The sequence below is a fragment of the Crassostrea angulata genome, chromosome 2, assembly GCF_025612915.1.
Source record: "Crassostrea angulata isolate pt1a10 chromosome 2, ASM2561291v2, whole genome shotgun sequence".
NCBI classification, from domain to species: Eukaryota; Metazoa; Mollusca; class Bivalvia; order Ostreida; family Ostreidae; genus Magallana; species Magallana angulata.
In genome coordinates, this window is record NC_069112.1 from 7,871,560 (window position 1) to 7,899,436 (window position 27,877).

The 27,877-nt window shown below is 31.8% G+C and overlaps 2 protein-coding genes across 5 annotated transcripts in view; both read left to right on the plus strand.

Moving 5' to 3' along the window:
- The window catches only part of LOC128173859 (uncharacterized), a 32,000-nt gene extending 30,485 nt beyond the window's left edge, over positions 1-1,515 (plus strand). The window contains exons 40-41 of the mRNA XM_052839542.1: positions 458-630; positions 867-1,515. Coding sequence (XP_052695502.1) covers positions 458-630; positions 867-979 — 286 coding nt within the window. The 3' untranslated portion in view covers positions 980-1,515. The remainder of the gene's footprint in view (positions 1-457; positions 631-866) is intronic.
- Positions 1,516-7,441: 5,926 nt separating this feature from the next.
- On the plus strand, positions 7,442-20,642 carry LOC128171912 (transient receptor potential cation channel subfamily M member-like 2). Of its 4 annotated transcripts, none has more exons than XM_052837681.1 (21): positions 7,442-7,799; positions 8,315-8,513; positions 9,705-9,865; positions 10,466-10,598; positions 10,947-11,094; positions 11,371-11,482; positions 11,859-11,970; positions 12,095-12,381; positions 12,568-12,675; positions 12,758-12,823; positions 13,013-13,190; positions 13,415-13,570; positions 13,850-13,949; positions 14,978-15,209; positions 15,642-15,704; positions 15,797-15,949; positions 16,553-16,819; positions 17,971-18,163; positions 18,529-18,673; positions 19,139-19,311; positions 19,513-20,642. In XM_052837681.1, exons 2-21 carry the CDS (start codon positions 8,315-8,317, stop codon positions 19,623-19,625), a joined length of 3,099 nt encoding a protein of 1,032 aa, XP_052693641.1. In that variant the 5' UTR covers positions 7,442-7,799; the 3' UTR covers positions 19,626-20,642. The 4 variants fall into 4 exon arrangements, with proteins under 4 accessions (XP_052693641.1, XP_052693642.1, XP_052693643.1 ...); XM_052837682.1 differs by having other exon boundaries at positions 7,442-7,765; XM_052837683.1 differs by lacking the exons at positions 7,442-7,799; positions 8,315-8,513; positions 9,705-9,865 and having other exon boundaries at positions 10,470-10,598; positions 10,905-11,094.
- Positions 20,643-27,877: the final 7,235 nt, after the last annotated feature.

A 27,877-nucleotide genomic window follows, 5' to 3' on the forward strand; every position in this document is an offset into this window, starting at 1 on the left:
ATTTTAATACATTGTTGCAGTTACAATGCTTTTATAATGCATTATTTGGTTAAATGTTTCATTTACAGCAAATCTAGCGTGAATAGTATATTTGTTATAAGTATACAATATATGTGGATTTCTATTAACATGACACAAATTAAATTTCGTGTATAAAAGAGCAAAATATCTGAGAGTGTTTAAATTTTTCCCCAATACTTAAGAACTTGCTGATCTCAAATACGTATGTACATTCGTTCCCGTTTTACAGCAGTTAAAACCGTTAAAGGAAATGTAACTACAATACTTATCCGTGCAATATAAACGTCGTTTAAAGATAGAAACCTGGAATTAACTACTAAGATTTTAGCTTAGAGAAAAAAAAATATAATGGGAAATATGTTTATTCATGCATTTATCTAAATTGATGGCGAATTTCAAATATGTTTTGAGTTATGGTTTTTACACATGGTTTCAGCTACACATTTGAGAGGGTACAGGAGAACTCGGAAAAGCTGTGGAGATTTGAGAGATACACCGTCATCAATGACTACGACTGGAGGATTCCCTCTCCTATTAACCTTGTCTTTCTTCCATACCGCTTGTTTCGCTATTTAGCGAAACATGATTGTTGTTCACCACACTGTAAACGTACGCACTGCGATCTGTTTTTATGGCATTTTAATTTAATGTTGTTATTCTTTAAGATTTTATGAATGCATTTTTAAAGATTTCTTTTGTTATAAAGCAATTAGATTAATCATTCAATTGTTTGGAGTCTGCATCGGTTAATTCGTGTTTCGATATCATAAAGTGTTGGACCTACCGCTTATTAAAACAACAACAATTGTCATTAAAGTTATAAAATGAATCAGTCTGTATTTTAGAAATTAGCATCTTGGAACAAAAGAAGAAGGAAAAGAGAAAAAGAGAGAAAAACGAAGCATATCAGAGGAGTCTTCAAAAAATAACAGCACTTAGAAACCACAGTAAACTATGATCAATTTCACAAGGACACCATGAAACATACTTACCCTTTAATAGGGTATAAACATTAAAGTAACTGAAGCATAAAGGATGAAAGGATTATAAAAATCAATGTTTATTGCCAATACAAATTTATTTGTTTGCTTTTCTTTACTCTATGTCCGTCCAGTGAGAATTTATGTTCGGCTACTTGGCCGGCGCTTCGCCTACTCATTTAGATATTTCATAATTTTTAATACCGACACTGCGTTTTGTAAGGTCTAACACTATTTGGAGTAGTTGTCCTTTAATTAATTCTAAATTAGAGTAATTGCCCTTTGAATTGACCTTCGAGCTGAAAAAATGACACCGTCAAATTCCTCAAAACTATTCGGAGGAAAAGGAGAAAGCGTTAAAATTTGAAAAGCAACAAAACATTATAAGAAATCAACAGTGTAGTGAAGAAATAGTATTTAAAAGGTGCGATAAATAATTTTGAAGCATTTAGTTGAGTAAAACTGGACACGATGTAAGGCCGCTCATTGCTTGTTGTAAACATGTCTCACTTGATAGTCCTAAGGAAAACAAAACACTTATTTGGATCATTACTGATTGACTACAGAAATATATCGGGTAGATCAATTTCTAGGACGGCTCGGATTCGCCTCGTCGTCTACGATATTGAACAACCCGGTATATTTCCGTTGTCAGTGAGTAAGAAACCTAATAAGTAATACATATTTTTTTATTATATTGTTATGAATTGCTGTACATTTTATTATCTATTTTCATGTTAAAAATCTGTAGCTCTTCTGTTTTTATGTCGTAAGTAATAGATTAGTAGTAGTTGTAGTAAATGTGTGCATGTTGTTATGCATTGTTTTAAACATATCCTTATGTAATGCATGTCTAGCTGTTTAACAAAACTCATTGTAGACCATCGTCATACATATACATTGGAAATATGAAGTGTATCAAATTTCCTTTTAGTACTAGTAATGAACTCCATTTTAGATAAAAATAAATATCTGTTTTACAGCGAGGGTTGTTTTTGTTATCTTAATTCTTTGATCATAAAAAGAAATGAATCTATTAAAATACATTTTGTAGTATTTACCAAATATATACATAACAATCAAATTCATATGTGCATAAAAAATTTAATCACCTAAACACATACATTCCGAATTACTGTACTTCTAGACATTATTAAGACATAAAGTGCTACCCCGCTTTAAAGTCATGCAGGAGGTGATTTATTCTTAATACGAAATTCAGACGATTTATTTATAAACATATTAAGATATCAGCAGTGAACATTAATAAACATTCTATTTGTGTTGCGGATTATTTGCTGCTAGAAAACACATGCTCATAGAAATCTATTTCAGTGCCACTAACTGCTCTGAAATTTAAAAAAAAAACATGTTAGGTAAGATTGATTAAGCTGGAAAATTATAACAACAAAGTAACTGTACCATTCAGTCAAAATTCACACGAAGAAGAAACATGTCTGCCATTCAGTTAACTGAGTGTTAACTGAAAAATCGGGATAATGACTAAATGGCAGAGCTATGTCATTTAGTCACCTATTAGTTACATTTCAGTCATCTAGCTGTAAAATGACTGAATGGCAGAAACTTATTCAATGTTTGTACATTTTAATTTTTATAAGTGTTCAATCGCTATAATAATAGAAAAGGAAGAGTATTCCTATTGATCTAAGCTTTTATTTTGGACGATTGATAGTATGTTTTCTTGGGGCTCCAGAAGTGTTTTTAATGCAAAGGGAAATAGTTTAAATCCATCTCGGTAACAGGATACCTAACGAAGTATAAGACCGTATATCAGTTGAACAGTTCGGTCCTTTTTTCCAGATGTCGTATTGTTGAATCGCTGCCAGCAATGTATGAAATGTTGGTTCATATATATGGCTTCTTTATGTAGGTCACGGTGCACGTTGTTGACCCATTTGTAGACCACTTCCTTTTAACATATTATTGGCTACATGGATAATCTGATAAAGTTCCATACAAGTACAAAACGTTTGATCATTTGATTAGTTTTTAACTCTACTCTAACCCGATACCAGCACAGGGAATTGTTTTATCGTTGTTAAAGTATATAGTTGTTAATGAATCGAACGGACTTCAACACAAAAAAAGATCAAGGCTCAGGGGAAAAAAATAAGGAAACATTTTTGTCTTCAATCTATAGAATAAATTAACAGAGTACTTGTCAGTTTGACATTTTGTTGGCTTACCTGAACTTAAAATCTTAAGCGAGCATCTATTACCACATTTTGTATGTCGTCCGTCCGTCTGTCTGTAAACGTTTAACATTGTTTATCTCCTCCGGAATCAATTTCCTGAATTCTACCAAGCTTGACACAACACAACGTTGGGTAAATGGGATTTAAGATAAAATGAAAGAAAATACCTTATAATAAAAGCAAGTGATCAATAAATATTTATTAATTGTTGTCATTTTAAAAACTCTTTTCATGAATTTTTCAGCTAGAAAATAATAATCTGATGTGAAAGCATGATCAGGTACAGTTAATTTATGTTTGTTAAAATGATGATATCCGGGGGCAATGTGAAGAAGTATAACAATAATACATGGACATACTTCTAAAGCCCTCTTTCCAAAACATTTTCATTAAAACACCCCCCTCCCTACCCTTATAACTGCGTACAATTTCATTTTGATTCTTCTCCGAATCCAAGATATATAATCTAAAGGTTATGCATTGCGAGATATTATTTTTCATCCTACTAATGCTAACAAAGTTTGATGCATAACATATGCATATTGAAGCAATAAAAAATGTCTATACATGTCGGTAACTAGTTCACGGCATCATATTACCGTAATGTTATGTCTCTTTCTTCTTGAACATTTGACATATTTGTAAAGCCGTATATTTCAATATTATTCGCTGCCCACAGATTAAGTCCCATAAGGGAAACAAAATGCCTTATTTGAATAGTGTATGGAGTTTCTTTGAAATCATTTTGTACTGGATATGTATTACCCATTCATCCTGTTTATTTCGAATCGATAAGGTAATTAAACAAAATCATAAATTCGCACCTGCAAATTAAACAGAGGCAGTAAATGGAAAATTTAAAAATAACACGAAGCCGGCAACCTCCCCGATCAAGGTAAGAATCACAATAGGAGCTCGGAGAGTTTATGTTGAGAAATACACATGCATAAAAGAAACAGAAACAATCCTCAGATTATTTAGAATATTAACTTAGCTTCCTAAAATCCATACTTTTTTAAAATAAATCCCTTTAACATCATATTCAATCCCTGTTAAAAGTACAACAATTACATTTCGCCAATTACCCCACAGTGCAATCGCACTCCTAATATATAACAGCCATAATTTTATTTTATTCAAAAATTTATTATTCTTATGCATATAGTTATACTGGTAATCTGTTGAAATTGCAAAATGTCTTATTAGAACTTAATAAGAAAGGCATCGACATTAGCTGACATTTTAAAAAAAATATATAAAACAGACTATATACCCAAACAAAAATTTTTCTTACGAAATAATATCAAAATCACTTAAAAATCATATCCAACTCACAAATTCATGATTTTGTTCTATGATTTAGACATAATCCATTAAATGAATCATACCCAAATCATAGGTGACAGATAAGGAAGTATGATCCTGATGTGGTTTGTTTCTTGGTTTTGAGTCTGCTATGATGTTCTTGTGATTCTGGTATGTGCTATTATCTTAGAAGGCAACAGAGCATGCGTTTAAAATGATTCGTTAATTGCCAGATAAACTGACCACTAAGAATTAAGATTTCTGCATAACAGGAAGTTGATCGAGTTGCAAATTTTGAATGTTCGTCTTGGAGCCTAAATGTGATGTACATGTCAGGAAAATTTGTTATTGTTGGGCATCTTGCTCTATCTTGGCATATTTATAAAGTGAATTTATGGGGGAATATATTCTTATTCACTTGAGGTAAATAATATTTTATAAAGACTAATTTACAATACACTATTAAGTGATTTATTAAGTGAAGCAAGCAACTAATGCATGGATGTACATGTATCATTAGTTCAGACCGGGAGCTACAGACCTGCAGCTAGGTTTTGAAATGCATACATAATATTTTAATTTGAACAATTCATGTTATAATTGCTAGAAGAGTTTGAAATAACAGTATAATTATCATTTAAATTATGGAAGACTTTGATCCTGCGTTCTAATTCAGATTATACTGGCTTAACGATACAGTTTATGTGACATATATGTATACTATTTTTCATATTTGGTAATTGACAATGTATTTCAAATATTAAAAGTATATATTTGTCTGTTGCAAAATATGAATTAAGTGGTCATTTTTTCTTTAAGAAATTATTGTATAATTGTCTTTTAACAGGTCATATAAGGATCATGGTTTTGATATGAGTTGTTAGTTACAACAGTTCATACCAGGACCATGGTTTTGATACGAGTTGTTAGTTACAACAGATCCCACCAGGGCCATGGTTTTGATACGAGTTGTTAGTTACAACAGATCATACCAGGACCATGGTTTTGATATGAGTTGTTAGTTACAATAGATCATACAAGGACCATGGTTTTCTTGCAATTTGTTTAGTTTAACAGATCACCCGAGAATCATGATCCATTAACTCATTTGCATGTGAAATTTTCCTATACCGAAATCATCTCAAAACCATGATTTACACACAAGCCATTGATATGATCCCGTAGGCTATTTGTTCTGTTTGGGTAAATGGTCAAAAGAATCGATCCAAATAATTGAGACAATTTGGTAAATAATAATGACAATAAGTATAAAAAATACATTCAAATACAGTCAGCATTCAAACTATCATTATTCGATTTCCGTATTCTAATGGGTTATTTTTACCTATTTCTACACCGGCATTAAAAAGATTGTATTAATTGCTAGCACATATTCGATAAGTGCAATGCATTCATACGCGATTTAGTTTAAATCATTGATTCTTTTATCTGGTGTATCATGTATTGCTATACATATACTAATCAGCCCGTGGCAAACTACCTTCAGATGATCATATAGATAGTCTTAATCATGCCATTGCCCATATGGGTACGAAAAAGCCATACTTGGGGAATTGAGTGTTCGACTTGTTCATAGTTTGATATGAATGCAGTTGCTGCATAAAACCCACTATAACTTAATATAATGACATGCTATTGTATAGAATATAGCAGAGTCAGCAGTTACATCTAATTATATAATGTACTTTGTATATCACATCGTTACCAAGGCGATCATTGATGCCTACAAACCGTTTATTTGCATTGCTGTGAATTCTTCTTTATCTAAGTAAAACTTTTAAACTTTTTATGTTGACTCACTGTTCAGATAAATAAGAATTACAATTTAAAAAATTGGTTTGAATTTGTGATTATGTGACGCATTATTAGGTCAACTAAGTCACTCATGTGATTTAGTGCCATTGGTTTTCGTCCGTCGTCGTGCCATGTGTCTCGTCGATTTTCTTCTTCAAAGCTACAAGACAAATTCTTTCCTTTCAGGTTTGAAGCATATCTAGGAAAAGATAAATCTAAATTGTAAAATGTATGACCTTATGTAAGAAATATTAGTTCATATAGCTCCTTTAGGTAGGTCACGATGCACGGTGTTGAACCATTTGTGGACCACTTCCTGGTTACGGGATATGGGCTCTGTGCATTAATCCTCACGAATAAGCAAAAACCCACAATTCACGAAAATTGGCCCCACGTATTTAAATGAATCCACAGTAAATGCGAGTTGATGAATATCTCTCTGCAACAATGTGGCTTATTGAATTCAGTAAGTTACGTTCACACCTTAAAACATTGGATTTTTGTTGAAAACATGCGAGAGAATAGTCACCATTGGAATCTAGAGTTATGTAAAGATATGTAAAGGAAACATAAACTGGCGTTCGAACATTTGGAATATTTACTTAGATTACACATGAACCAAGTACTTTAATTTTTTGTCAAGTCAAAAACATTCAAGTCCCGCAAAGATCTTTTGTAGAGTGACAAAGCTAATTATTTATGATAAAGGAAACAAAAAAATTAACGTAGTCAATCATTTTTACCCCCATTATTGAAAACATACTGGATAAGTCCCAAAACAATCTTTTGTAAGTTATTGTGATTCCTTTCGTATGTCATAACAACAACAACAACAAAAAAACGCTCGGTAAGAAACAACTGTTCATGTAAATCAATCCGTGTCTCCCTGAATTCTTTTTTAAAATAGAAATTTCTATCTTGACATGTGTCAAGCATTTTTAACTGTGTAGATAGATCAAATTTGTCTTGTTTTGTATATAGGTGTATGCAGATTGTTAAACAGTTTGAAATTAACCAATTTCATGTTTCTACAAGTTGTAGGTATATTCAGCTCTCTTGCGAATCAATAAATGAATAGTGTCTACTGAAACTTAACTCCGAATACGATAATAGCAAAAAGCGGGATTCGTTTGGTAATCTTTTTATTCTGATGTCCATTATGTTCTCGGAATAAATCTTTTTATAATCGTTATTTAAATCCAAAATATTGTTGAATAGACGTTAAGTGATGACGAGTTTTCACAGTCAAATTCGACCTTCCAATCTTATTTACTGGCAACCTGCTTTAGAACCTTTTAATTTCATGTATTTAATATTGCACGCATATCATTCAATTTAAAGGGTAAAAGAGAGGTTTAGATTGCAGTTGCATTCTTTTTTAAACGGATTCTTGGAAACGTATTTATTCGTTTTGAAGGGAGAGTGAAGGTAATGATTGATTCCTAATGCTTTGGATTTCAAGGTAGATATATTTTCCTTATATCACGATATCACATATTTATGAGGGGACTAGTGGAATGATAATACTTTTTTTGTTTTTTTTGTAATTGGGCGTCAATAAAATCATTTTCAGATCAATCCTATTGGAACTCTATTTCACTCTCTTGTTTCGTTTTGTAAATGCAAGAGAAATATGTTAATAATTACAAATAATAGTTATTTTTTTTTTTACAAATACTAGTATTGATTGTTTTTTGTAAAGGAAAATTTTTAATTGTGACCTTTGAAAAAAGACTAAATATTGGAAATTTAGCAAAACCACATATATATAAAACACTTCTTACTCTTTCATTTGGAATAAACTAGTTAAAAAAACCATACTATTTTTGAAGACTATTTTATAGGTGTATGTACCTAAGTAACGAAATTAGGCAGGTATTCACCTAAAGTGTTGTTGGACGATTTGAAATCAACAATCCTATTTAAAGTTTAAGTCAATATTATCGTTTATCGTTGACATCGAATATATATTCATAGATGGATGCAAATGACCTTAAATTCACATGGAACGAAATCACACAGGGTGTGACAACTACCAACAGTACGTCCGATGATGGGAACACCAGCCCTACCATGGTGTTCTCTGTGATCGGGGACTCCGACAGTTTCGTACCCAGACCCTGGCCAAAGACAGTGTTTCAGACAGCTCTCATAGAGGCGGCGAAAAGTGGCGGAGGTAGGTCTTTGTCGTTAGATTCAGAACATTAGGTTATGCGAGAAAAAATGACAAATTGTATGAAGATAATTGTTTGGTTTCAGAAGGTTTCTTTTTGAACCAACGTTATGATGCTTTGACAGATACGAAGTTTTTATAATATCACGAAAGAAATTATTGCTGTGTCAGCTTGTTTATTTTAATTATGACTATACTTTAATTACTGCAAAGCGTATTCAATTTTCCCCTTTTTACACGCCATTGATGTGTTTATAAGATAAAAAAAAAGAGAGGACTGTATCTTTGGTTGTCCTTTCCTTGTACATAGTGCATTAGATGTCTCCCTGTTAAAATGATGATATTTATATTCAGTGTATATTTCCCATGTATGTTTGCATTTGGCGACGTTCAATTTCCTATAATTACACTCAGTGTATATTTGCTCTTATGTTTCCATTGGAAATCTGCGAAGTTCAATTTTCTATGAATACACTTTCCTAATCCATACGCCATGACCACAAATATAAACGTCTTTACGTGTTTTGAGTATATTTATTTCTGTAAAATTAAACTTTTAACCTAACGTAACCAATTTGATATGTATTTTCGAAAAAAATAATCATTAGATTATATTTACTACTTAAAAAAAAATTGTTCTCTACAAAGTTTCTGGCACTATATCCTTAGTCGAGGAAGCAAACTAAATACATGTTAATATGACTGTTTCATGTATGTTTCATATCCCTGACCGAGAGCATATACAGCGTCAATACACCACACATATTTCATGGAAATAGACATCAGTATGAATATAAATATAAGCATTGGTTGATTATTTTTGGATGTCGTCGGTCCTGTTACAATCAAAGCGGTGCAGACAACGCGAGATATTCAATTTGTCTGCACCGCTTGATGTGTTGTAGGACCGACGACATCCAAAAATATGCATGCAATGCTTAAATATACACTCAATTACCACTTTTGAAGACAAAATAAAAACGAATTTTCGAAGTGCATTCCCACATTGGGGTGAGTTTATCAAAAGGAAAGGTTTATTTATCATTCATTCCTTTCTGCATTGAGCATGTCAATACTCATTGAGTATGTCAACTCTGACAATCCATGCTGAACTAGATATTCACAATTACAATAGTCAATACGCTGTCGGCTGTCATCAGGTACAAAATAAGTGTGCACGTTTGATTTTTTTAGAAACCTGGATTTTGTACAATGGAAAGAAACACGGACTATCCAAAGTTGTAAGAGAGGCCTACAAAAACTACGAGGATATTGAATTTAAAACCAGGGCTGCTAAAAATAAAATCAGTGATCCAGACCGACATGTCAAACTCATTAATATTGCAGGAAAAGAGGTAAAAATATTACGTAACTGAATTAATTAAATGCGATATGTTTACGATAGTGACAACGATTATGGCTATCTAATGTTTGAACATTAAATCGCAGCAGCGGTATGCTTTCCTTTTAAAATACGAGTTTCACGTTTCAAGAAATCTTGATCTTCTTCTGCGTCAATTTCTTTACCAAATCAACTACATTTACGATTCATAACACAAGGAAAAATTAAAACTGAAAGCATATGAAAGCAAAGCCCCGATAATATGATCTTAAATAATTATATATGTTGATTATACGTTCTACGTGGTATGAATGTTTGAGTAATGAGTTCTTAGTAAAATTCCGAATCTTTGAAATGGTAACGTTTATTTCATAAAATGTGATTTTTTTAAAGATTATATATATTCTAAAAGTGTTTTATATAATGATTATATAATCGTACAATTTCACGGTATACTAAGTTTTCAATTTTTGACGGGTGATTGTGTTGGCCTTACAATTTTAACGATGAAGGTAAATTATGACTTATTTGCATGTTTTTTTTTTGTTTTTCTGCGATACGCTGAATATACATTGGATATCTTAAACAACAAGGCACTCAATAAATTTTTCAGGTATCTCAAAACACTTCAGAAAAAACCACGGAATTCAAAACTACACGAGGGGAAGGGCAGGAATTTCTGTTGGACTTTGAAAAATTCGTGTCTGAACAAGACGTGTCCTTCTTTAGTCAGCAAATGGACACCAGTACGCATGCGTATATTCTTATATGATCCATGTTTATACAATTAAAATAGTTCACTATAATTATGTACATGTTTTGAGAATAAAGATTAAAATATAAGGCAAGTATATGCATATTAAAACACAACTAACACCTTTCGTACGTTATTTACAAATTTACTCTATTGATTTTTAATACATTTAGGGTCAAGTTGACCAAGAAATAATGAAACGTCATCGTGTATTCAATAATGTGAAGAAACAGGAACTATTAAACTTAAATATAATTTTTTCCTAATTTTTGGGACCAAGGATTGTTTTTATTTGCAGTAGCTACTAAGAAATGGTGTTTCAAGTGACAAATAATTGTAGAAATGCCGGTTCCCATAGCAATCATCGTCTGTGAGGGAGACATCGAGACGATAGCTCATATTTCAAAGACTCTCCAACACAAACTCCCAGTTATCATCATGAAAGGATCAGGAATGGCCGCAGACTTAGTTGTCGACTATCTAGAAAAGTATTATTGTTGATCAATTTAAAATTGTTAGATAACATACATGTATGTCAAATGTCGGAAAAGATAATATTTTTTTTAAAACTGTATGTTCCAGATATATGGCATATTCATGTATTGCATATATAACTTGTATTACAATATTTTAGCTTTGTGAAATATAAATATAGCACCGAATATATGAATAAATCAAAAGTGTTTAAATACTTATGGATAAGTTAAGAAAGGGAAAAAAATATACATGGTTCTAAGTTATTTATTGATTTTTTTCGTTTTTAGCAAAAATTCACTTCGAAAGAAAGCCAGCATTTTATTAGGTATTCGATTTGATGACACCACATATCAGGAGTTGAAAAAACATTTGAAAAGCATTGATAAAGCTAAAGACTTGGTAAGTGATGTATTCATAATTAACAGTTTAATTATAGTCTTTAGAGATAACAATATTTTGATAATTAGTTCATTGGACCGTTGAAAGAGAATTTGAACCTAAATTTACAAATGAAAGTAAACACGAACCAAAAAGCATAATTTTATGGCTTACGTAAGCTTTCTTTACGTTATCAAGTATGTAAGTATCTTTTATTCTTAAGATCCAAAATTGGTGACAAAAATGTCTTTTTATCTGCAACCCTTTAAAGATATGTATGTAATTGTGTCGAATGATGTCTATGACTTTGTAAAAAACTAAACTTAGATGTGAACAGTTTCCTTTTCCCCATATTATAAATGCTTAAAGTAAAACACGATTTTTTTCTGTCTTCCAGGTCGGAGTATTTGACCTTGAAAGAGATGACCCCTTAATGCTGTCAAACATTGTAGGGGAGACAGTAGTCAGTTGCTGGTCAATAGAGAGTACTCTCCAATCATACACAAACGGTGAGTTATAAACAGTTATCATCTCACTTTAGAAAAGCACTTGTTTCTTCATACACAAAAAAGATTTGCCTTGGTAAATTATTTTTATAAAACATTATTCTATATACATGTATTCACATTTCAGAGGGTGTTAAGATACCAAAACATGACAAATCAAGTTTCCATTCAGACGTCTCTCGCACAGAAGTGAATGAAAACACAAACAAGGGTTCATCGCTGGCTTGGAAACTTCTGCGTCGAAATTTCGTCAGCCCCGAGGAAAAGATCATATATCAAGTTCTTGAAGGTTTTAAGGAGTCTAAGCCATATGTCTTGAATCCAAAATACTCTACCCCTACGTCCCTGCCGTTGTACTTTTATTTCGGATATCAGCTTTTACAAGAACTAGAACTGATAGAAGAATGTGGACCCGTATGTTTTTGACTATACATTTAAAATTAAATTTCTCAAAATAGATCAGTTATGTTGTTAGTAGATTTATATCCTACATTTTTTTGGTTCAATGATTCATATGTAGTTTTAAAATATTTTAATTTTTTTATAATGAAGTGCTTGCATAACGTCATCACATTTATTACTTTATACATTTGGATGCAGGTACTTCTGTTGGAGGCATTGAAGGCCAACAGATGCGATTACGTGAGGGTTTTGTTGGATCGAGGAGTTCATCTAAAGATGATTAATTTACCAGAACTTTATGAACAGGTCAATGTTTGTACTATAATTGAATTTCTGAAACATTTTTTCAAATTCTGATATATTTTCATGGTTTTATTTTTTCTTCTAGGCCGTTTCCTGCCAGAAATGTAAGTTCAAAAGAAAAGATTGTCTTCACATGCAGTGGATATTAAAGGTATGTTAATGCGTTTTTAAACAACATTGTAAAACATAAAAAAAAACAAGAGAAAAATAATTGACATTTTTTTCCTTCAAGTTTTGCTTAATTTGCTCATTAATCGGACAAATTCAACTTTTGCATATGAAGTTCATAATAAAGGTCTTATTGGTCCAGAATGCCTTAACAGATCATTGTATTATTCAGCAAATACAGGAGAAACAAGCAAAGAAACTCTGCCATGAATACAGATCTATGATGAAGAAAAGAATAAAGCACGGCAATCAACAAAATGCAAAATATATTGTAGAAGAGCTTACAGAATTATCAGTTTCTGTAGCAGATGCAGCCACCGGGTTATGTAGAAAACTGTTGCGATACAAAGGTACAACTGACTATCTTGCTAAAGTATAAAACGCGATTGCTGAAAATGACATCTGATGTATGATGTTGATTATCGATTGTCATCTTGATTGACGCTGAACATTTATTTACAGTAATTTTAAACACTATTAAAGTATTTTAGATAACATTATTTTGGTTTATTTATATTTAATTGCAAATATCATATTTTTAGTTAAAATCGTTATTTATCTATATTTCTTATAGAATATAGCACTGACGAATTCTCAGATAAAGAAAAGTCACCAACAATTAACGTAAACCTTAAAGATACGACCATTTCTGACATTTTACTCTGGGCAATTTTTGCAAATCGAAAGGAATTGGCAGAAATATGTTGGCTCAGAGGCGACAACCATCTACGTAATTTTATGTACATTTACTTAAGCTATTAAAATAGTTGTGATAAAAGCAGATTGCGTGCTTTTCGAGTATTCAATAAGAAAATATTAACTTTAATTGGGCATAATTTGCATGATTTAAATGAAGAAAATGTATACTATTTGTTTGTTTATTTAATACCTTAAACAGATGTTTGGGACACCTTTTCTTTCAACACTATTATTGGGTCCTCTAGTAATTGTGATACTATTTCATCACTGGTTAATCTAAAATTCAGTATCAGTTTTTGTGTATTTGTAGTGACTGGACTAGTATGTTCGGCAATTCTTCGAAAACTTTCAAAAAAAGCCAGCAATGTCAAGGAGCAAATCTTATCCATTGATTTGGAGGAACATTCAAAGTAAGAAGATACAAAATAACTTAACTAAGTACTGTTATATAAGATAACCTGCAACTGCATTTTCTCTTTTATACAATACCTTAGAATTCCCTGTTTTAATTCGGTTTTAGGTAAGAGGTATCAGTCGTAATATGTCGTAATATGAGCATTTTTTTTAAATATTATCGTAAAAAGCAGTGCTTCTAAGGTAAATAAAATTGTCTAAGTGATGAAGCATACATAAAGTATCGAATGGGCCTTAGAGTAGAGAAGAATAATTCCCCTAATGGTTAAGACCGTGTGAGTGATTTCAGTGGGCATTTGCATTATTATTTGATCAAACAGTCAACAAGGGCGGGTGATAGAGACATACGCCAGCATCTTCAACGTAGTGATAAGCAAAACCAAAAAAAGAGGGACAACAATAACTGTGATGATATTTGATAGGTAGAAGACATACAAGTATTGGGCCAAACGGCTTACACATGTTGTTTTGATTATATGACATGTTACACGTCTTTGCATCACATGATCTATTCATAGCTACCTTGATTAGTGGACAATAAGATTAGTTCCAAATTGAAAATGACATTCATAGCAAATTCAGAACTATCATTCTTTCATTTTATTAGTTTGTAGAAGAAACACTGAAAATGGCTTGTACCTTTTGACCTATGAGAGCATACGTGAATAAAAAACAAGACTAATTATACACAAGGATAGTTTTTGTTAGAAAACTTTATGTATGCCTTGTATTATAAAAATTGCCTTTTACATTCTCTTTGACGGAATAAACTCTTACGATATGTAATTATCAAATCTTTGAAGAAATGCAAATGCAATTTTAATCATTTAAATGCAAAAAAGGTCTAGAAATCAGTAAAAAAAATTCTTCCCAAAATAATCAACAAATCGGACCATACAATTTACTTATTCTGGTCGTGGTTATCTTTTTATATTATAAGTACAATAGTATTGTAAAAATAATAAATCAAGATGTAATAATCATGAATGAATAAACACAATGTATTGAATAACGTATTCTGTAGATTGTTCGAAGAACGGTGCATTAGCATAATGGACAGTATGTACCAAGAAGATTCACAACACGCGATAGATTTGATGGATGACGAGGCAGTAGTTTGGGGAATTCACTCGAGCCCATTAACCTTTGCTTACGAGAATTTCATGTATGACGTGGTGGCTCACACGTGCTCTCAAAAATATATAAACATCAAGTGGTACAACAACTTGGCTCCTGACCTAGTGCCTTTTTTACAGGTGGATACAACCAGAATAAGTATCAAAACCATAACACCCCACTCGCCCCCCCCCCCCCCCCTCCAAAAAAAAAATCTTCAAATTAATCGATGTTCACCGAAAAAAATGTGTTTTCAAATTTGCAATATCAATACTGTTTTTATACTACATTGAATAGGTATGGAACAATTAATTAATTAAGTGTTAGTAATGTTCGAATTTCTATGGGTTATGTTATTTTGATTCAGTGAATAACGTCTTGATAATGAAATATAATGACGATTTTATAATGTCATGTATTTTATATCTAATAGCATACTTCATTATGTATTGCAAATTCACATTCATTTCTCTTACCGTATATTAGGATCATACAATTTATATATCAATACCAAAATATATAAATTTCTATACATTAGATAGTATTTTTCTTTATTGTTGTTTATTTTTTAGTCTGCCATTAGAAAGCCGAAAAACTTCGTCACTGCTCCACTTACGAAATACATCTTTAATTATGTAAGAAGTAACATTTAAAAAAAAATGTCTTACGATACATTTGTTATACATGGTGTGTTCACGTAAAAAGAATTTACTTTCAAATATTTCAGATGGTGTTTTTGACAGTCTTGGTAATGTACAGCTCATTCGTACTGACAAGTATTGAAAAGAATTATTCTGAAGTATTCCTCGCAAGAGTGTTTGAATATTTTGTATACCTCTGGGGATTAGGGGATTTGATTGAAGAAACCATCAGCTGTTTTGTAAATATTTTCCGATCATTTAAATCCATTTAGTAATAACTATCATCAACATAAATACCTGTAAAATGGAGTTATGTATATTTGGAACATATCTTAGTTTACCTATTGTGGACCCAAGCTCAATTTACGTCAGCAATTAAACATGTATATGTTACAGGATGAGTCCATTTATCATTGAAATCTTAATAATTGTGACGAACATTTTCCTTAAAAGAGCAAAGAAAATATATTCAATAAAAGATAAATCACTGCATTACTGAACCTAACAAGTATTCATCGAATTTCAGAAAATCTTAAGTATTAAAGATATAGATAGACATTTTAACTTTATTTTTCATCATCAAAGTAAATACAAAAATAGACAAAATACAGCTGATAAAATTATTTGGTGTAAAAAGTTGTTTACTTCATTTGTTTCATTACAAAACATAGGTAAAAAACAATATATATATATATATATATATATATATATATATATATATATATATATATATATATATATATATATATATATATATATATATATATATATATATAAACTTATCATAAAACGTAGAAGTATGTACTATCTCATTTATAATCTCTATTCACAAATTAAAATAGGGCTGTCTAGAGGCTAGAGGTCGCTCCCACAGAGGTTACTATTCACGAATGAAGAGATATCTGTATGACTTTTGGAATGGGGTTGACTTACTTTCCTATGCATTGCTTATTGTGGCGCTGTTTGTACGTCACGTGCATCAATCTAAACCCTTTACTGACGCAAGACGCATATATGCTCTCTCCCTGTTGGTCATGTACTTGAGGTTTTTGGAAGTTTTTCTAATCCATAGAAAATTGGGACCCACGCTAATTATGATCAAGGAGATGGTATGCGTTTTATATTGCATTATTATATTATTTTATCTTTTTCAAATTTGTTTGATAAAAAAGGATTATACCTTATGTAAACTTACAGATAGGGTTTTATTTTACATTGTTATCTCTTTGTTTATATTCATTTATAATAGATGTTGAGACGCACCAGAAAATATTTTTTCTTTATGATCAATACAAAAATACTGCTCTCAAATAAGTTTTCAATAAAAAAAAGTTCAAATATGTATGTGAAACTTTAGAAATGTATCTTGCTTACAACTTTGTTTAAATTTAAAATGATGTGATATTTAGTTCACAGCCGATTATTTTCGATGAACTTTGACTATAGATCACGCATCAAAAGTCATTTCCAAGTAATAATGTCTTTTTTACTTACTTTAAAATCGTCAAGGGATTTGTTCACCTTTTTTTATTACAGTTGTATGAGTTACCGTTGCGCCGCCTTAAACGCTGACATCGTCATTTTATTACGATTTCACTTCAAATTATAAAAAAAAGAGCCATAAAATCCTTAAAAATCTTGTTATAACCGAGCTATTTTTTTTTTTTATAAATAATAGAATAATCAAACAAATTTCAATTCTTTTTCATCTCTACTTTTTGGAGAAAAAAACTTGTTCTTGCAATGTTTGTTTCTCTTTGATATTTCGTTTTTAACATTGCGCCGCATGTCGAATTACTGTTCAAGTATTCGTTCGTTGAATTGAATTAATTTAATCTCGCACTATATTTGGTACCAAAACATAATTTTGATGCAAAAAAAAAACTTAAAATTTTGGTACAAGTTCATCTTCCTGTGTCTTCAATTTTCTGAATAACACCACTTGTCTATGCAAATTTACGACGTCCCTTTTACATGTAGAGGTAGCATGGAGAAATTTTCTACAATGTAAAGCCTCACTTATATCAGCTGCATTTAAAACACAGCCCTTCCTGATCCATTGAGATATTGGAGTTACCTTTATTGTCGGCTCTGAATATGTGATTTATCTCTGTCTTTCTGTAGGACATTCACAACAACAACCCAATACCCATTGAATAGTGACATTAAAATAATGGCAGTTACTATCCTTTGTAATACGTTTTTCACTTAACACACGGAAGATTGTGAATGAAATCATTCATATATTGTGTTTTTCAAGCTGAAAGATCTTCTGAGGTTCCTCTTTATTGCCGTATTTGTGGTGTTGGGAGTAGGTATATATTACCACACCAACCTATGGCCTGACTACGAAGCAATGTGGGACGGGGGCTGGCAAAACTGGAGAATATGGACAATTTTATACTACCCATACTGGCAACTGTATGCAGAAATAAACCTCGATCATCTTGATGGTTAGCTTCTTTTTCTCTATATATCTTGCTATTCACCTTTTAAAAAAACGCTTTTGATGAAACAAAAGGTCGGAAAGCTGACATGTACAAATAAAGTTGTTGCTCTGAGCTCTTTTGCACACATTTGTATCGTGTGGTTTGGCTACTAGGATCCTAAATAACTGAAAATGTTTAAGACAATTTTAAAATAAATACAAAATTATTAATGTACTTAAAAAAAATGTACTTTTAAATCCTTTAATAATATTGTTTGTTCTCAAAATAGCTAAAAGTTCAGCCTTTGAGCGAATTTATGCTTTATGAAAAATAGAAATGACCTATAGAAATCAATGAAACTTAAACAAAATGTTACTTGAATTTTTTAGGTAGTAATGAAAGCAATTGTACTAGTGTGACTTCAGCAGATTCCTCGAAATGTCCACGGGAAGATTGGACGGTTCAGGCAATAGCAGCGATCTACATGTTATTTTCAAATTTCCTGTTGGTCAATCTTGTCATCGCCATGTTTAGGTTTGGGATTTATCGGGCAATTTTAATACATTGTTGCTTTTATAATGCATTATTTGGTTAAATGTTTCATTTACAGCAAATCTAGCATGAATAGTATATTTTTTATAAGTATACAATATATGTAGATTTCTATTAGCATGACACAAATTAAATTTCGTGTATAAAAGAGAAAATTATCTGATAGTGTTTAAATTTTTCACCAATAAATAAGAACTTGCTGATCTCAAATACGTATGTACATTCGTTCCCGTTTTACAGCAGTTAAAACCGTTAAAGGAAATGTAACTACAATACTTATCCGTGCAATATAAACGTCGTTTAAAGATAGAAACCTGGAATTAACTACTAAAAGTTTAGCTTAGAGAAAAAAAATATAATGGGAAATATGTTTATTCATGCATTTATCTAAATTGATGGCGAATTTCAAATATGTTTTGTGTTATGGTTTTTTACACATGGTTTCAGCTACACATTTGAGAGGGTACAGGAGAACTCGGAAAAGCTGTGGAGATTTGAGAGATACACCGTCATCAACGACTACGACTGGAGGATTCCCTCTCCTATTAACATTGTCTTTCTTCCATACCGCTTGTTTCGCTATTTAGCGAAACATGATTGTTGTTCACCACACTGTAAACGTACGCACTGCGATGTTTTTATGGCATATTTAATTTAATGTTGTTATTCTTTAAGATTTTATGAATGCATTTTTAAAGATTTCTTTTGTTTTAAAGCAATTAAATTAATCATTTAATTGTTTGGAGTCTGCATCGAGACCTACCGCTTATCAAAACAACAATTAAAATTATTGTTATAAAATGAATCAGTCTGTATTTTAGAAATTAGCATCTTGGAACAAAAGAAGAAGGAGAAGAGAAAACGAGAGAAAAACGAAGCATACCAGCGGAGTCTTCAAAAAATAACAGCACTTAGAAACCACAGTAAACTATGATCAATTTCACAAGGACATCATGAAACATACTTACCCTTTTATGGGATATAAACATTAAAGTAACTGAAGCATAAAGGATGAAAGGATTATAGAAATCAATGTTTGTTGCGAATACAAATTTATTTGTTTGCATTTCTTTACTCTATGTCCGTCCGGTGAGAATTTATGTTCGGCTACATGGCCGACGCTTCGCCTACTCATCTAGATATTTCATAATTTTAAATACCGACACTGCGTTTTGTAAGGTCTAAAACTATTTGGAGTAGTTGTCCTTTAATTAATTCTAAATTACAGTAATTGCCCTTTAAATTGATATTCGAGCTGAAAAAAATGACACTGTCAAATTCCTCAAAACTATGCGTAGGAAAAGGAGAAAGCGTAAAAATTTGAAAAGCAACAAAACATTATAAGAAATCAACGGTGTAGAGAAGATTTTCAAATAGTATTTAAAAGGTGCGATAAATAATTTTGAAGCATTTAGTTGAGTAAAACTGGACAAGATGTAAGGCCGCTCATTGCTTGTTGTAAACACGTCTCATTTGACAGTCCTCAGGAAAACAAAACACTTATTTGGATCATTACTGATTGACTACAGAAATGTATCGGGTAGATCAATTTATAGGACAGCTCGGATTCGCCTCGTCGTCGTCTACGATATTGAACAACCCGATATATTTCCGTTGTCAGTGAGTAAGAAACCTAATAAGTAATACATACTTTTTTTATTATAATGTTATGAATTGCTGTACATTTTATTATCTATTTTCATGTTAAAAAATCTGTAGCTCTTCTGTTTTTATGTCATAAGTAATAGATTAATAGTAGTTGTAGTAAATGTGTGCATGTTGTTATGCATTGTTTTAAACATATCCTTATATATGTAATGCATGTCTAGCTGTTTAACAAAACTCATTGTAGACCATCGTCATACATATACATTGGAAATATGATATGTATCAAATTTCCTTTTAGTACTTGTAATGAAATCCATTTTAGTTAAAAATAATATCTGTTTTACAGCAACAGTTTTTTTTATGTTACCTTAATTCTGTTGCTCAAAAAAAGTTGAATCTATTAAAATACAGTTTGTAGTATTTACCAAATATGTACCTAACAATCATAATGCATCAAAAAGCGAAATAACTAAACACGTTTATTCCGAATGTAATCTCTTTAGAGCTGTACTTCTAGACATTATTAAGACATAAAGTACTACCCAGCCTTAAAGTCATGCAGGAGGTGATTTATTCTTAATACGAAATTCAGATGATTTCTTTATAAACATATTAAGATATCAGCAGTGAACATTAATAAACATTCAATCTGTGTTTCGGATACTTTTTTGCTAGTAAAAACACATGCTCCATGGTAATCTATTTCTGTGCCACTCACTGCTCTGAAATTAAAAAAAAAGTTAGGTAAGATTGATTAAGCTGGAAAATTATAACAACAATGTAATTTAAATGATTTTGTACAAAGCAGGTCTTATTAATGTAATGACGAATCAAAATAATTTTTGTCAATTAATTAAAAGTGTTGTCGCTATGGTTAATTTGCCCATTGTAACCATTATTTTAATATATCTAAAACATAACCGTTTTCTTTATAGAGAAACAGTTCCTATCCTTGATCATAACAGTAAACTTATGCATAAAATAAAGAAAAGACATTTTGATAATAACATACATGTTAGAAATTTCACCAGGTGCAGTAGACTTATTTTTTAAGTGCAGAGAGGTCAAATGTCATCAATAAAAACAATCCTTCATATTACTTTACAATTTTGTGAAGAAATGCTTAAATGAATAGAAATATGTTTTCTTAAATCAAGAATTATACATCTCTTCCTTTTTTTTACCTTGTAAAACCTGTACCATTCAGTCAAAATTCACATGAAGAAGATACATTTCTGCCATTCATTTAACTGAGTGTAAACCGAAAAATCTGGAAAATGACTAAATTGCAGAGCTATGTCATTTAGTAACCTATTAGTTAATTTTCAGTCATATATAAAATGACTGAATGGCAGAAATTCATCCTGTGTTTGTCCATTTCAATTTTCTGACATAAGTGTTCGATCGGTATAATGATAAAAAAGGAACAGTATTCCTTCTTATCTATGCTTTTATGTAAGACATTGAAAGGATGTTTACTTTGAGCTCCTGAAGTGATTTTTTTTATGCGAAGGGAAATAGTTTAAGTTCATCTCGGTAACAAGATATCTAACAATACGCATTTTCTTTTTCATAAATTATCCTTCTCTGTATTTTTATGTCATACAGATTCAAATATGTTGCAAGTATTGTGTTCAAGACCGTATATCAGTTGAACAGTTCGGTCCTTTTTCTGGATGTCGTATTGTTGAATCGCTGCCAGCAATGTAAGGAATATTAGTTTTTAAAGCTCCTTTATGTAGGTTACGTTGCACGGTGTTGAACCATTTGTAGACCACTTCCTGGTTAAGTAATGTGGGCTCCGTGGAATAATCTGATGGAGTCCTATACAAGTACAAAACCTTTGATCATTTGATTAGTTTTTAACTCTACTCTACCCCGATACCAGCACAGGGAATTGTTTATCGTTGTTGAAGTATATAGTTGTTAATGAATCGAACGGACTTCAATACAAAAAAAGATCCAGGCTCGAGAGCTAATGATCGTCTTTGGGGGGAAAAATAGGGGAAAACAAAAATAAGGAAACATTTTTGTCTTAAATCTAAAGTACTTGTCAGTTTGACATTTTGTTGGCCTACCTGGACTTAAAATCTTAAGCAAGCATTTATGACCACATTTTGTATGTCGTCGGTCCGTCTGTCTGTAACGTTAACATTGTTTACCTCCTTAGGAATCAATTTCCTGAATTCTACAAATCTTGACACAACGCATCGTTGGGTAAATGGGATTTAAGATAAAATGAAAGAAAATACCTTATTGTAAAAGGAAGTGATCAATAAATATTTATAAATTGTTGTCATTTTAAAATACTCTTTTCGTGAATTATTCAGCTAGAAAATAAAAATCTGATGGGAAAGCATGATACAGTTAATTTATGTTTGTTAACATGATGATATTCGGGGGTAATGTGAATTAGTATAACAATAATACATGGACATACTTTTGAAGCCCTCTTTTTAAAACATTTTCATTAAAGCACACCCCCCCCCCCCCCCTTACCCATATAACTGCGTTCAATTTTATTTTAATTCTTCTCTGAATACAAGATATACAATCTAAAGGCTATGCATTGCGAGATATATTTTTTCATCCTACGAATGGTAACAAAGTTTGATGCATAACATATGCATATTGAAGCAATAGAAATGTCTATACATGTCGGTAACTAGTTCACGGCATCTTATTACCGTTATTCTATGTCTATTTCCTCTTGAACATTTGTCATATTTGTAAAGCCCTATATTTTAATATTATTATCTGCCCACAGATTAAGTCACAGAAGGGAAACAAAATGCCATATTTGAATAGTGTATTTCTTTGAAATCATTTTGTACTGGATATGTATTACCCATTCATCCTGTTTATTTCGAATTGATAAAGTAATTAAACCAAAATCATAAATTCGCACCTGCAAATTAAACAAAGGCAGTAAATGGAAAATTTGAAAAAATAACACGAAGCCCGCGACCTCCGCGATCCATGCTTTGATCACAATAGGAGCTCGGAGAGTTTATGTTGACAAGTATATATGCATAAAAGAAACACAAACAGTCCTCAGATTATTTGTTTGAGAACTTTTTCTTTTTCTAAGTAAAACTTTTAAACTTTTTATCTTGACTCACTGTTGAGATAAATAAGAATTACAATTAAAAATTTGGTTTGAATCTGAATTATATGACGCATTGTTAGGTCACCTTAGTCACTCATGTGATTTAGTGCCATTGGTTTTCGTCCGGCGTCGTGCTACGTGTCTAGTCGATTTTACCTTCTTCAAAACTACATGACAAATTCTTTCGTTTCAGATTTGAAGCATATCTAGGATAAGATGCAAAATACACACTGAAAAATAATAAATCATTGATTATTTTACCCACAATGCCCTCTACCAAAATTGTGAGATTCATATCCCCTGAACTAGGGCTTCAGAACCTATGGTAAGGCCACTATCACCAAATAGCGAATATGCATGAAGGTTTGAAAGTGCAACTTCAATCACAAAAGTCCAATAAAGCTAGTTTCGTTTAAAAATGGTGGTCATATCTCACTTAATCTATTTTTAGATGTTTTTCATTGTCTTGAACGTTTTTTGCAAATGTGTCAAGGATTCTTAATAAAATATAATCTTGGTTGAAGTGCAATTTCATAAGGTAAGCCTTTTCACAAAAGAAAACTTTCCATTCAAATTTGGAATAATCTAAAACAGATTTATAAAAAGGTACATGAGTTGTATGGTTGTTATTGAGGAGCCGATTTGGAGATTGCCATTCTTGAACAATTCAAAAGGTGTTCAATATCTTATTGGTACATTTTGAAAATAAAGTCAAAGATCAAGGCAATTATATAAGGTGTTTTGACACTAAAGGAAAAAAAAATATCAAATTTCAGCCGTCTTCGGAAACCATTCTGCGTTATGTGTTTCATGACATTAAGTGGGAAGTGCAGTAAACAGGGTAAAATATACTAGTCAAAATTTCTAACGCCCCAGGCAAGCGTTTGTAAAATACTGTTCGTAATTCTAATTATTTAGACCATGACAATGATAAAATATAAAGATTAAAGAATAACAAAAACATTTTTTTTAAAACTCAAGAAAAAATTATTATAGGGCTTTATGAAATCCAATAAGGTACATGTGTTCTAAGATATCAATATCACAACATTAATAGATAACACGTTCCCCATTTGCACTAATAGTAGCATCTCATAGCGATCCCGTGATTGAATAAAAAACCTTTATGGAAGGTTATTACGTATGTTTATGTAGTCTAGTTCTGCGAAATGCGGATGCTGAGGAACTTTCGTACTCTTGGATGTATATCGTTTCGCCCCTAAAGGTCATTAATTTGGTCTTAAATGTGTTGTGCAGTTGCGCGTGTTGTGCGGTGTCTATCAGAAAGGTGAGTTACCCTAATTTAGCGGTAATGTTGACCTGTCATTACATAACATTTTGGCCTTCTTGGCGAATCGTCAACACTGCCAGTTGCATTGAACTTGAAGCCTTAGAATGATTTAGTGGTGTCTGTAAAAAATCTTGCGATCTGTGGTGAAAATTATAAAGTAGGAAAAGCTGGTTTATTGTTTAGTACTTCATTTTTAAAGGTCAAAAGTAAATACAGCAAATATTGTGATAGGAAACAAACCAATTGTGAACCGTGCTCTGTTTGGACAAAGTCAACTGACTTTAAAGGTGCTTGGGCAGACATGCATCGCATTTTTCTTAATTATTTTTATGTTTTTTACTATCAGTTAACAAATCGATCGAATCGAGTCCTTTTGAAAAATGTAACCGATAAACATAAGGTCATGGTCGAGTTATTACTTATTCGATTACAATTGTTTAACATGAAGAATTGAGCATTTTAAACAGCAGTCGATGGTGGCAACGACTTAAAAATTGTTAAATGTTAAATTTTTGTAAACAATAAAAAAAAGTGGGGCGTTAGAAATTTTGGCCAGTATATATGAAGTACAGAGAATCAACAAAATTATATTATAACTTATAGTCATACATATGCGAAGAAATGAAACAAAGAAATCCCCAAAGCAAAAATGATAACTTTCGGCTGCTGTATATCTCATTCCAATGTAGTAATGTAAAAACAAACCAAAATGTATCCTTTCATACAGCTCACGAGTATCCCGACACCCACCGTGTAAAAAACACGGTGGAAAAGGTCTGTGTCGCACCGTGCACACGGTGTGACACCGTGTATGTGTATTGGAAAATTCAAGAAAAAGCACCGTGTCGCACCGTTGCCGCCTGTGTAACTCCGTGGCCACTGTGTTACTCCGTGGATATCGTTACCTGAGACGTTGATAGAAATAGCGTATGTTTAGAAATAAAGAAATTATGGCTAAACAAGGGTTGAAACATATATATCCTTTTCACATTTAAAAAAAAAAAGAATGTCGACTTAGTTTGCACGGACCCAAAAAATTGTCGAGGCTGTCAACGTGAAGTTCATTTTTTGTGATCTGAAAACTCGACGTAAATGGGTACCTTTTAATTCATTTGTACTTAAATAAATTGAAATAAATTCACCAAAAATATTAAATAATCAATTAATATATAATCAAAATTCAAATCAATTTAATTCATCTTGTTTCTTTTCTAAACACACGTGATGTTGTTACTGACGATTCTATTAAAATGTCGGGAGCTTAAACGTCTTATTTCTGTTATCTGTAAACACTTTCTGATTTATCAATTAATTTACAGCCTTTCTTTAAACCAATAAAAAATGAGAAATGAAAACATTTCAGATCATGTTTTTCTAAAACCATGTGCTGTTGATGTGCTGTGGTAAATAAAAACCCCATATTACCGGTGACTCGAATAATTTGGACTTCAGCTATTTATGTAGCAATAAATAAACAAAAAATCACTTTTATATTATAGATTATAGATAAATACATGAACAAACTCTTGTTAAATTATATTCAAGCATTGTACATGTATTAAAAATATACCCGCATTTCATAAAATAATTTTCAACTTTATTTCCGTATAGATGGTAATGGCCTCGTGATTTCGCATGAAAAAAATTACTCGTGCGATGTACGGAAGCTGATCAGATACACAGCATTGTCTTTCATCTTGGGTTCTATACACAACAGGTGTTATCGTCTGTCTTGTTAGGTGTCATTGGAATTTACAACTAACTTTGTGTATATTTGGACGTCTGAACAGGTGTACTCGAGATGCCGTTATTCACACCTTTTCGCGAACACCTGTTCGGTAACTCATCACAACCCGTCGTGTGTATGGTCTGAGTATATCTTACTTCTACTTTGTTAGTTCAATGATTTTTCCTAATCTCTAACAAACAAAAAAAATTGTCTGTAGATATGTACACAAACAACTGCACGTAAGACTATCGGCGCGTGGATCCGGGGAACAATTCAGCAACTCTATAAATGCGGGAATTTCACAGTATTAACTTCCGATAAGTAATTATTTACCGGGAACACAAACATGTGTGTACGAAAAAATCCTGATTGATAAAAAAGATGAATGAGAAAATACCGGTCACTTTTTGCAAGCATTTAGAACACACAACTTTATTGATGTGAAATAGCGTCGACATTTTAACGAAAAATATTATTGCATCGTGAACTTTACAAACTTTTAGTCATTGTGTTGAAATCGTTATTAAAACCATGGATCTAAAATGGATGAATTAAATTCATATAAATAGAACTCTGATAATTCTAAAATGATTGCACAAAAGTACAGAGAGAGAGAGAGAGAGAGAGAGAGAGAGAGAGAGAGAGAGAGAGAGAGAGAGAGAGAGAGAGAGAGAGAGAGAGAGAGAGAGAGAAACAGAGAGAGAGAGAGAGAGAGAGAGAGAGAGAATTTTACAACGTAATATTCCAACCCTCATAAATGCAGTATATGAATAAAGAAACTAACCATTTCAAACACTGAATACTTCATTGTTAAACATTTTACTATTTTGCGGAGTTAAAAAAACAATAGAACGGCATTTTCCCATATCATGGAAGGAACATGTGCCTGATTTGATTGACAGGGATAGCACGTGGACCCTGACTGCATATATTCTATCGCAATTTTAGGGAAAAGGGTTCAATATAATGGAAACTATAAATTTAACTTATTACACTGAATTACAAGTAAAATGTACTTAAATCAAACTCATACTGGTATTCTCTCTCTCTCTCTCTCTCTCTCTCTCTCTCTCTCTCTCTCTCTCTCTCTCTCTCTCTCTCTCTCTCTCTCTCTCTCTCTTATATGACGATCATTAAACAATCAAACAGTAATTATTGCAATACTGAGTAAACTGTAGTTTCGTGGAACACAAATAATTTCTAAACTCAAGTTGCTATAAAGATGAAATAAAAAAATATCAAGTACCGATCCACGGATTCTTAGCGCTATGAATATGTACCGTGCGGTACTACATGGACAAGTATATCACACATATGTATAAAAGAAAGACAATTTGAAAATATATTAGATAATATGTTTTACGGTGCGACCGTTGGGGCGAGCACAGCATGTGATCAAACAATGAATTATAATAAATTAATAAAATAAAATAAATAACGTGAAATTTG